The sequence below is a fragment of the Oncorhynchus clarkii genome, unplaced genomic scaffold (genome assembly GCF_045791955.1).
Source record: "Oncorhynchus clarkii lewisi isolate Uvic-CL-2024 unplaced genomic scaffold, UVic_Ocla_1.0 unplaced_contig_10857_pilon_pilon, whole genome shotgun sequence".
Lineage (NCBI taxonomy): Eukaryota > Metazoa > Chordata > Actinopteri > Salmoniformes > Salmonidae > Oncorhynchus > Oncorhynchus clarkii.
In genome coordinates, this window is record NW_027261035.1 from 2,975 (window position 1) to 15,715 (window position 12,741).

The 12,741-nt window shown below is 43.0% G+C and overlaps 1 protein-coding gene across 1 annotated transcript in view; it reads right to left on the minus strand.

Moving 5' to 3' along the window:
- Positions 1-685: 685 nt before the first annotated feature.
- LOC139403891 (histone-lysine N-methyltransferase KMT5B-like) overlaps positions 686-12,741 on the minus strand; it is a 35,620-nt gene continuing 23,564 nt past the window's right edge. The window contains exons 4-11 of the mRNA XM_071147085.1: positions 11,935-12,100; positions 11,625-11,734; positions 10,443-10,609; positions 9,986-10,005; positions 4,627-4,763; positions 4,150-4,358; positions 3,021-3,927; positions 686-2,831 (exon numbers count right to left, since the gene is read on the minus strand). Of these exons, the coding sequence (XP_071003186.1) occupies positions 2,096-2,831; positions 3,021-3,927; positions 4,150-4,358; positions 4,627-4,763; positions 9,986-10,005; positions 10,443-10,609; positions 11,625-11,734; positions 11,935-12,100 (2,452 nt within the window). The 3' untranslated portion in view covers positions 686-2,095. The remainder of the gene's footprint in view (positions 2,832-3,020; positions 3,928-4,149; positions 4,359-4,626; positions 4,764-9,985; positions 10,006-10,442; positions 10,610-11,624; positions 11,735-11,934; positions 12,101-12,741) is intronic.

Consider the following 12,741-nt stretch of genomic DNA (forward strand, 5'->3'; position numbering starts at 1 on the left):
TTATTGGACAAGTCCAGGGAGGCCCCTCCCCCCTCCCCTCCTCTTTTTGTGCCTACATGAACACAACCCCTGTTTATCACTGTGATTCGCTGCTTGCTGGTGATATGAACAGTACAGGACAACAGAAAGTGGAGTTAACATTCATCTCAGTTGATCCCTTGGGTTAAATCTGGCAGTTCAGTACTTCCACACTAAAAAGACTGGTTTCCCAGACAAGGATTAAAGACTAAAACAAAAACAGTTGATGGAGAATAGCTTGGTAGTTCGAGGCTAGTCTGAATATGTCTGGGAAACCAGCCCTAAAATAACTCAAACAGAAAGACTATACAGAAAGACTGGGGGGGGGGGAGTGTTCCCGTAGTTACAGTTACCGAGGGACGACCTACAGTTCTTCACCTTCTGATAATCATTTTTTTCTAAAAAACTAGGCCTTCGACAGATACCCCCCCCCCCCCAAGAGTTATTTGTAAGGCACCTAATACTGTTTGTGAAAAATGACTATTTCGTTGGGGATAACATTTCGATGAAGTCGTCATGTGTTCATTATGTTTGATTTGGATCTAAAGAAAAACAACAACTAAATACTCTGGTGAGTCTGAACTCGTTTTCCAGAACATGATTCAGTCTTCCTGTCACATGACTTCTGGTCTTCTTCGTGTTACTTCCTGATGACGTGTTTAAAAAAAAAAACAGCAGACAGCGTACACGCCATGTATTCATTTAACAGATTAGTGTTTAAAAACGTTAAACCTCTCGTGGCTAGACGGTATACAGCATGCGTTCTACGGAGGGCTAAAGTGTATGCAGGTTTTCCCTCCTCCACTTGTACTCGATTGATGACTCAAGGTCACCTAATTAGTAAGGAAACTCTTCTGACCTGGTTGTCGAGGTCTTAAAAGGAACAACCAACAAAAACAGCAGACACTTTGGCCCTCCGTGGAATGAGTTTGACACCCCTGGTATAACAGCAACGGTAAAAAATTCATCGTTGTACGTTGGAGTCAGGTAGAATATTAGCATTTCAGCTAACCCCCAACCCTTTTCCTAACCTTTAACCTAATTCTCCTAACCTGCTAGGAAGTTAATTCTGTCCGTAGCTGTATACGATCTAGTCAAAACCCAATCAGAGGCCCCAGAAATCAGAAATGAAGCTTAAAAATTACCAAAACATTGGTCCATTTGTTGGCTTGTCAATGACCCATTACCCATCATGCTGTAAACAGTACTGTGTGAGCTTTAAACACATTTGGGATATTGCAGCCAGGGTCAACGTTCTCTTAGAGAATAACAAAAAAACACAGCCAGGAGGACAGGAGGAGCAGGGTTGGACTCAATTCCATTTCAATTCAGACAAGGAAGCAAACTGAGAGATTCCAATTCCAATTCGGAATTCCTGTTTGTTTCCGGAATTGGAATGAAGCTCAACCCTGATGAGCAGCTGATAGAACCCACTATGATTCCAGTGTGTTGGTGGGACTGAGTTCACTCATGAGTTGGAACGGTTATAGAAACCTGTCATTATTACTACAACTGAATGGATTGATCCCTATCAGAACGTTACTGGACCCATATCCCCATATCATATGGGGTTTTTACAAAAACTCAATTTAAAAATAAAACAAAAAACAAAAAAGAGAGTCTGGTTTGCCAACAGAGTTTAGAATTGCGTACTGTGAGACAAAATGTAAAATAAAAAGTTCAATAAGTCTGTCTGCGGGACAGAGGATAGTCACCATAATATCTGTACACCTTCTACGATATTCATGTTCATTATGAATATTAAATCATGACAGAAGTGCATTCACTTTTCATTTATACAAACATCTTCCTTCTGATTCGCTTAGTTTTTTTTTTGCAACTTTATAAGTTATTTTTTAAATGACTGTACTTCTTTAAACATCATCAACACAACAGTTGATTAGTGAGTCAAGTGTTTTCTGTACATGTAAAAGGTGGAGTGATGGACTTGAGTCCCAAAATGGCACCCTATTCCCTACCTAGTGTACTGCTATTTACCACACACAAAAGTAGTGCACAGCATAGGGAACAGTTTGACATTTGGGACGCAGCTATGAACTCCATTCAGAGAGCTTTATCAGGCGTTTAGCCTCAGAGACTGGTCCTCTCTCCTCCGGGATGAGATATCGATGTCTATTGAGTCTTTCCCCACGATGAGACGCAACCGCTTCGCCGGCGGGAGTGGAATGAAATCGTCCTCAAACTCATCGTCAAAGTAGTCATCCTCCTCCTCCTCCTCCTCATCATCATCAGACGAAGACTCATCTACCACAATGTTTTGTATCCTGTGCCCCACGTGGTTCCCACCGTTCCTGGCTTCCAGGCCGAAGGCCCCGCCACCCAGACCGCAGCCCTCCGTGTCCCCCCTGTTGTCGGTGTGCGTCTGGGCCCGTCCGTCGTCCTCCCTCTTCAGCTGGATCTTCAGCTTGGTGGAGCTGCTGGTGCTGTGGAGCCCGGGAGGCCCAAACCCGTTCAGCTTGGACACGTGGTAGGAGCTGCAGGAACTGCCCTTCTCCCTGTCCTGAGACGGGTCCTTCCTGAACATAATGCTGATCTTGGACGTTGATGAGGAGGAAGATGACGAAGAGGAGTTGACTGGGGGTTGGGCGGTAGGCTGCGGCGTCGTGGTGGTGCTGCTAGCCTGCTGCTGCGTGCTGATTGGCTCGCTGGGCTCGTTGGTCTTGCTGCTGCTGCTGTCTCTGCGCCGACGGAGCGTCAGTTTGGGGATCCCTCCACTGTTCTCCAGGATCAGCTGGGCGTCGTAGCGCGTGATCCGCTGTTTCTTCTTCCCTTTGCTCTGCGCTCTGTCCCCCCTGTGACTCCGGTAACCTCCCTTCTCTTTATGCCGACGCCCTTTCTCCCTCCCCTTGTTCCTGTTCCTGTCCTCTCCCCGCTCCCTTCGGAGGGGCTCCCTCCCCTTGTTCCTGTTCCTGTCCTCCCCCCGCTCCCTCCGGAGGGGCTCCCTCCCCTTGTCCCTGTCCCTGTCCTCCCCCCGGAGGGGCTCCCTCCCCTTGTCCCTGTCCTCCCCCCGCTCCCTCCGGAGGGCCTCGCTCCCCTTGTAGTCCCAGTGGTGCTCTGGGACAGAGAGGCCCAGCAGCATCTTGTTGCAGTCTGCCGTGTCGGCAGTACTGTGGTGGTGACGGGGTTGTTGGGAGGACGCCACCGGGGCCACCGCTATCGGTGGGAACAGCTCGCCGTACGACGAGTCCTCGCACTTTATCGTCCGTTCGGGCCGGAGCTGGGTGAGCTGGCTGCGTCTGGTACATACCCCTCTGCTCGTGTAGCCAGCATCCAGACCTCCGCCCAGCTCCGAGCCCAACCCGTGACCCAGGTACTGCTCCAGGTCAGCAGGCTCAGTTTTAATCTCCACCCCTCCATTCTCCAGTTTAACCCCAGCTGACCCGGGTACAGCCTCCTGGACCTTTACCAGGGTCCTGGTGGACCTGCGAGTCCTGTAAGTGCAAGGCTGGTTCTGGCTGCCCTCGCGGACTGCCGGGGTGTTGTTCTCCTTGGCCGCATGGCGGGTCAGACACCCCCGCTGGCCCAGTGCTGTCTGGACTGGTCCCTGTGCATCCTTCTCCGTCTTCACCGACACGCCCGCCTTACACAGCGACGACGTCCTCGGCTCCCGGAGACCCAGGCGACCAGGCCCGGCGGTACCCAGCACCTCCCCTCGGGCCGCCGCCGCTTTGGGCTCCGAACCTCTGCCCCTGCTGCATCTACTGCGCAACCGGACCTTGGAGAGCGAAGGCCTGGCGGGTTTGGATCGCAGTCTCTTTGGTATCCTGCCAGTGTCTCTGTGACTTTGTTTAGAAGGTGAGGTAGAGGTTAGTGCTCTGGAAAGAGACGGTCTGCTTCGAGTTCTGGTTCTGCTGAACTTCATATTGGAGGAAGTCCTTTTCCTTCCAGCTGAGGGGGGTTGGGGGGGGGGGGGGGGAGAAGAGAGGGAAAGTAAACATCAGATCAATTTGTGGTTCGTTTTATACATTTGAAATAAAATAAAAAAATCCCCAAATTCAGAATAGAGAATTCTAACAATACAAGGGGAGGGGATCCACCTAAAACCACAAACTGAATGAACCCCCAAAAACCTCAGCCCTAATTTCAACCCTGGTGTCAACCTGTTCTTACATGTGTGTGTGTTTGGTATGTCCTGAGAGTCTATGTCGGTGTGGGAGCCCACGGAGTGGCTGTCAGAGTTCCTGCTGCCCTCTCCTCCTGCCTCCATCTTCTTCAGCCTGTTCAGACGCTTGTCTGTCTCCCGTAACCCGTACGCGCTGTTGATCACCGGAGCCTCCGCCGGCAGCCCGGCCTTGGATTTGAACGCGCCAGTGAGACGTCTGTACAACAAACAAACAAACAAACGGACCAGTAGAGTTCACAACATGTGCCTTGGGTAAACACATTGTGTTCATATTCCTCCAGCCATATGAATAAACACTGCTTATTAAAAAAATGTTTTTATGTTTTATTGTGTATTAAATTGTGCCTCTACGTCACATTACCTCAAATGATGTACCCCCCAAAAAAAAAGGAGAGATGGAAAAACCAACAGACTTTTGTTGTTATTCAAAATCAACAGAAAATGGACGCCGAGACCATACATACCGTTCACACGTGTAGCATTCACAATATTCGTTGTTCTCCCCGAAGAATCCGTCGCCGTAGTAACAGGAGATCTCCTCTCCCGGTTCGATGTCCCTTAGCACCTTGACACAGGCCGTGTCACGACCCGTCGACACAAACTGGAACACACCAAGACACTCATTAACCACCTTCAGCCATCCAGATACACAACTACACTCATTAACCACCTTCAGCCATCTAGATACACAACTACACTCATTACCACCTTCAGCCATCTAGATACACAACTACACTCATTACCACCTTCAGCCATCTAGATACACAACTACACTCATTAAACACCTTCAGCCATCTAGATACACAACTACACTCATTACCACCTTCAGCCATCTAGATACACAACTACACTCATTACCACCTTCAGCCTTCTAGATACACAACTACACTCATTACCACCTTCAGCCATCTAGATACACAACTACACTCATTAAACACCTTCAGCCATCTAGATACACAACTACACTCATTACCACCTTCAGCCATCTAGATACACAACTACACTCATTACCACCTTCAGCCATCTAGATACACAACTACACTCATTAAACACCTTCAGCCATCTAGATACACAACTACACTCATTAAACACCTTCAGCCATCTAGATACACAACTACACTCATTACCACCTTCAGCCTTCTAGATACACAACTACACTCATTACCACCTTCTGCCATCTAGATACACAACTAAAACACACCAAGACACTAATTTCCACCTTCAGCCATCTAGATACACAACTAAAACAGTTAGAGATTCATTACCACCTTCAGCCATCTAGATACACAACTAAAACACACCAAGACACTCATTACCACCTTCAGCCATCTAGATACACAACTACACTCATTACCACCTTCAGCCATCTAGATACACAACTACACTCATTACCACCTTCAGCCATCTAGATACACAACTACACTCATTTTCCACCTTCAGCCATCTAGATACACAACTACACTCATTACCACCTTCAGCCATCTAGATACACAACTAAAACACACCAAGACACTCATTACCACCTTCAGCCATCTAGATACACAACTAAAACACACCAAGACACTCATTACCACCTTCAGCCATCTAGACACACAACTAAAACAGTTAGAGATTCATTACCACCTTCAGCCATCTAGATACACAACTAAAACAGTTAGACACCAGGGACAGTATTTACAACGAGTCTCTGAGAATACGTGCTGATCTAGGATCAGTTTAGCCTTTTAGATAACTACTGTTACTCTGTTTATTATCATCTATACAGTCACTTTACCCCTATCTACACTGATGTTACTGTTTATTATCTATATATAGTCACTTTACCCCTACCTACACTGATGTTACTGTTTATTATCTATATATAGTCACTTTACCCCTACCTACACTGATGTTACTGTTTATTATCTATATATAGTCACTTTACCCCTACCTACACTGATGTTACTGTCTGTTTATTATCTATATATAGTCACTTTACCCCTACCTACACTGATGTTACTGTCTGTTTATTATCTATATATAGTCACTTTACCCCTGCCTACACTGATGGTACTGTCTGTTTATTATCTATATATAGTCACTTTACCCCTACCTACACTGATGTTACTGTCTGTTTATTATCTATATATAGTCACTTTACCCCTACCTACACTGATGTTACTGTTTATTATCTATATATAGTCACTTTACCCCTACCTACACTAATGTTACTGTCTGTTTATTATCTATATATAGTCACTTTACCCCTACCTACACTGATGTTACTGTCTGTTTATTATCTATATATAGTCACTTTACCCCTACCTACACTGATGTTACTGTCTGTTTATTATCTATATATAGTCACTTTACCCCTGCCTACACTGATGTTACTGTTTATTATCTATATATAGTCACTTTACCCCTACCTACACTGATGTTACTGTCTGTTTATTATCTATATATAGTCACTTTACCCCTGCCTACACTGATGGTACTGTCTGTTTATTATCTATATATAGTCACTTTACCCCTACCTACACTGATGTTACTGTCTGTTTATTATCTATATATAGTCACTTTACCCCTACCTACACTGATGTTACTGTCTGTTTATTATCTATATATAGTCACTTTACCCCTACCTACACTGATGTTACTGTTTATTATCTATATATAGTCACTTTACCCCTACCTACACTGATGTTACTGTTTATTATCTATATATAGTCACTTTACCCCTACCTACACTGATGTTACTGTCTGTTTATTATCTATATATAGTCACTTTACCCCTACCTACACTGATGTTACTGTTTATTATCTATATATAGTCACTTTACCCCTACCTACACTGATGTTACTGTCTGTTTATTATCTATATATAGTCACTTTACCCCTACCTACACTGATGTTACTGTCTGTTTATTATCTATATATAGTCACTTTACCCCTACCTACACTGATGTTACTGTTTATTATCTATATATAGTCACTTTACCCCTACCTACACTGATGTTACTGTCTGTTTATTATCTATATATAGTCACTTTACCCCTACCTACACTGATGTTACTGTTTATTATCTATATATATAGTCACTTTACCCCTACCTACACTGATGTTACTGTCTGTTTATTATCTATATATAGTCACTTTACCCCTACCTACACTGCTGTTACTGTCTGTTTATTATCTATATATAGTCACTTTACCCCTACCTACACTGATGTTACTGTCTGTTTATTATCTATATATAGTCACTTTACCCCTACCTACACTGATGTTACTGTCTGTTTATTATCTATATATAGTCACTTTACCCCTACCTACACTACTGTTACTGTTTATTATCTATATATAGTCACTTTACCCCTACCTACACTGATGTTACTGTTTATTATCTATATATAGTCACTATACCCCTACCTACACTGATGTTACTGTTTATTATCTATATATAGTCACTTTACCCCTACCTACACTGATGTTACTGTTTATTATCTATATATAGTCACTTTACCCCTACCTACACTAATGTTACTGTCTGTTTATTATCTATATATAGTCACTTTACCCCTACCTACACTAATGTTACTGTTTATTATCTATATATAGTCACTTTACCCCTACCTACACTGATGTGACTGTCTGTTTATTATCTATATATAATCACTTTACCCCTACCTACACTGATGTTACTGTCTGTTTATTATCTATATATAGTCACTTTACCCCTACCTACACTGATGTTACTGTCTGTTTATTATCTATATATAGTCACTTTACCCCTACCTACACTGATGTTACTGTCTGTTTATTATCTATATATAGTCACTTTACCCCTACCTACACTGATGTTACTGTGTTTATTATCTATATATAGTCACTTTACCCCTACCTACACTGATGTTACTGTGTTTATTATCTATATATAGTCACTTTACCCCTACCTACACTGATGTTACTGTTTATTATCTATATATAGTCACTTTACCCCTACCTACACTGATGTTACTGTCTGTTTATTATCTATATATAGTCACTTTACCCCTACCTACACTGATGTGACTGTCTGTTTATTATCTATATATAGTCACTTTACCCCTACCTACACTGATGTTACTGTCTGTTTATTATCTATATATAGTCACTTTACCCCTACCTACACTGATGTTACTGTTTATTATCTATATATAGTCACTTTACCCCTACCTACACTGATGTTACTGTTTATTATCTATATATAGTCACTTTACCCCTACCTACACTGATGTTACTGTCTGTTTATTATCTATATATAGTCACTTTACCCCTAACTACACTGATGTTACTGTCTGTTTATTATCTATATATAGTCACTTTACCCCTACCTACACTGATGTTACTGTCTGTTTATTATCTATATATAGTCACTTTACCCCTACCTACACTGATGTTACTGTCTGTTTATTATCTATATATAGTCACTTTACCCCTACCTACACTGATGTTACTGTCTGTTTATTATCTATATATAGTCACTTTACCCCTACCTACACTGATGTTACTATCTGTTTATTATCTATATATAGTCACTTTACCCCTACCTACACTGATGTTACTGTCTGTTTATTATCTATATATAGTCACTTTACCCCTACCTACACTGATGTTACTATCTGTTTATTATCTATATATAGTCACTTTACCCCTACCTACACTGATGTTACTGTTTATTATCTATATATAGTCACTTTACCCCTACCTACACTGATGTTACTGTCTGTTTATTATCTATATATAGTCACTTTACCCCTACCTACACTGATGTTACTATCTGTTTATTATCTATATATAGTCACTTTACCCCTACCTACACTGATGTTACTGTCTGTTTATTATCTATATATAGTCACTTTACCCCTACCTACATGTACAAATTACCTTGACTAGCCTGTACCCTCCGCACACTGAATTGGTGCCCATGTTTATGTTATTGTTGTTTTTTCTTTAATTTATTGTTGGTTAAGGGCTTATAATAAGCATTTAACGGTAAGGTCTACGTTGTATTCAGCACATATGACAAAATACAATTTGATGAATACGATTATATGGAGGGGACGGACATGATCCTAAAATCAGCACTCTATAAATATGGACCCTGAGGTAACCTTTAATCACAGGTGGGTAGCAGAATCCCAAAACTGAAGGGAACCATTCAAAGCAAAGAAAATTATTAAAAACTTTTAAAGAAGTGAACATTTTCAGTCACAACTTTAAGGTGTGATTTACCAATCTTTTGTTGTCACCAAGAAATAAAAAAATGACATTACAAATAATAATATATTTTATTGTCTGTGTGTGAACCACCCTCTTTCTGCCATCTTAATCAATACACCAAGTGTATTGTGTTAACCTCATTCCACGCCAAGGGTAGCAGCCTATTGTATTGAGCCCTGGGCTTCGTCACTCACACCAAGGGTAGCAGCCTATTGTATTGAGCCCTGGGCTTCGTCACTCTCACCAAGGGTAGCAGCCTATTGTATTGAGCCCTGGGCTTCGTCACTCTCACCAAGGGTAGCAGCCTGTTGTATTGAGCCCTGGGCTTCGTCACTCTCACCAAGGGTAGCAGCCTGTTGTATTGAGCCCTGGGCTTCGTCACTCTCACCAAGGGTAGCAGCCTATTGTATTGAGCCCTGGGCTTCGTCACTCTCACCAAGGGTAGCAGCCTATTGTATTGAGCCCTGGGGGCTTCGTCACTCTCACCAAGGGTAGCAGCCTATTGTATTGAGCCCTGGGCTTCGTCACTCTCACCAAGGGTAGCAGCCTATTGTATTGAGCCCTGGGCTTGGTCACACTCACCTTGCAATTTGGCCGGCAATCTGAAACAACAAAGCAACACAGAAGATTAGGATCCTAGTTTCCTCACAGAGAGAGACTGCAGCATAACTTCAATTGTTCTTCTGGAACACTGACAAAGGACACGCCCCAAACGGCACCCTAGTACTTATTTAGTGTACTACTTTAGACCAGGGTCTGATATTAAACACCTATTATCTGTTTCCGTGTTGGAGACGGACCCAAACATCCCATTGTAACTGTCCAGAATAAATCTGTCCATTGTAACTACCCAGAATACAGCTATCGGTAAACTCTATTTGGGAGTGCTGGCTGTATTTTTTTCATGTAAGTTGGTTTACTTGTTATATTTTGATTCATTTAAAATGTGGTGTAGTAATTTATACAGGTAAGTGAATGATATTGGTATTGGTATTTCCAATGACAACCTGTACGGTGTTGGCAGTGGAGACTGTCGTACCGTGGTTGATGAAGGCTGCAGGCCCCAGCCACAGCTGAGCACAGTTCTTGCGTGTCGAGTACATGACGCTGAAGTCATTCTCCCCGTGACGCAGCAGCATGTTCTCCTCGCTCTCCGACAGCTCGGCGATGCAGCCCACCAAGTACTCTATCTTATCGTTCCTTTTCCTGAAGTACAAGAGAAAGAAAGAGAGAAATAAAGGAAGAGAAAGAAAGAAAGAAAATGTTGATCCAAATAAGGGACGTGATCAATACGACACAGAAAATCAAGAACTAAAGAGCATAGTGATTTTAGTGGTTTGAAAGAAGATTGGTCCATTTCTATGACGATGATGTCAGAACAGCAGGAAGTGTGAAGGTCGGTCCATTTCAATGACGATGATGTCAGAACAGCAGGACGTGTGTAGGTCGGTCTATTTCAATGATGAAGACGTCAGAACAGCAGGACGTGTGTAGGTCGGTCCATTTCAATGATGAAGATGATGTCAGAACAACAGGAAGTGTGAAGGTCGGTCCATTTCAATGATGACGATGATGTCAGAACAACAGGAAGTGTGAAGGTCGGTCCATTTCAATGACGATGATGATGTCAGAACAGCAGGAAGTGTGAAGGTCGGTCCGTTTCAATGACGATGATGTCAGAACAACAGGAAGTGTGAAGGTCGGTCCGTTTCAATGACGATGATGTCAGAACAACAGGAAGTGTGAAGGTCGGTCCATTTCAATGACGATGATGATGTCAGAACAGCAGGAAGTGTGAAGGTCGGTCCAATTCAATGACGATGATGTCAGAACAACAGGAAGTGTGAAGGTCGGTCCATTTCAATGACGATGATGATGTCAGAACAGCAGGAAGTGTGAAGGTCGGTCCGTTTCAATGACGATGATGTCAGAACAACAGGAAGTGTGAAGGTCGGTCCGTTTCAATGACGATGATGTCAGAACAACAGGAAGTGTGAAGGTCGGTCCATTTCAATGACGATGATGATGTCAGAACAGCAGGAAGTGTGAAGGTCGGTCCAATTCAATGACGATGATGTCAGAACAACAGGAAGTGTGAAGGTCGGTCCATTTCAATGACGATGATGATGTCAGAACAGCAGGAAGTGTGAAGGTCGGGCCGTTTCAATGACGATGATGTCAGAACAACAGGAAGTGTGAAGAAGAAAACAGCGTTCCTCACCATTCCTTTGTGGCCACGATCTTGGCTCCGTTCTGCTCAGAGGAGTAGCGGTTACACGGGAGAATCTCAAACCCACTGTCAGCCGCAAACATCCGCAGATACACAAATACCTGGAACAAAATGGAAAACAAACAAACAAACAAGTTACAAGGAAAAGAAGGGACTGAATCTTGTGGATAACCAACCTAATAAAATATATGTTGTTAGATCAGTTGATTGGTGCAGACTCTACTTCATTTATTATTATTTGTTGAACCTTTGTGACCTGGCATAGAGTGTAATTTGTGACTCTGTGGTGTTGTAATCTCACGTGTTGTTTGAAGAGCTTCTCCTGGGCTTTAGACTTGTGTAGGAAGTGGTGTCTGGACCAGTCTCCAGAGGTGAGTGCTCTGAAAGCCTTCTCCAGGTTGTCGTGCTTCTTGAACCGCTCGATAATCTCCTTCAGCTCTTCCTGTCTTCCCTTGATTGGTCGAAATCTGTCACGACATCACAGGTGTCGTCGATAACGACAAAACATTCCGGTTTCCAAATACCATTCATATTATCTAAGCAACAAGTTCTAGAAGGAAGACTATAAAGTGAATAAGAGACATGTCACATACAAAACATTTCCTGATGCATTCTAAAGTCCTCACTGTGAGTAACTGCCAGAGGTGTGGACTCGAGTCACAAATATGATGACTTGCAACTCAACTTGGACTTGAGCCTTTTGACTCGACCTGACACCCTCCCCAAGCCCAAATATTAAAAATGATGCTATTAAAAAAAAAACAATTGTGCAGCGCATCAACTTCTTAATATAACGGATTACAGTTTGAATCGGACAGCAGCCAATCAAATTGTGCCAGCTGAGAAAAAGTTGTGCGTGGCAGTGCAGAGGAACGTCGGGGGGGGGGGGGGTGAATTCAGATGGAGCCCTTGGAAAGATGATCTCCAAAATGTTTATTTTCTGATATAAAGACGATGCTGTATCAACAACAAAACGGATTGCAACTTACAAAACATGCGGGAAGAAAATGACAGACGGAGACGCAACAATTTTTACAACTTTGTTCGCCATTTGAAGCTGCACAAAGAACGGTGAGTCGTGGCTAATACAGCCGACAGCGATATCATT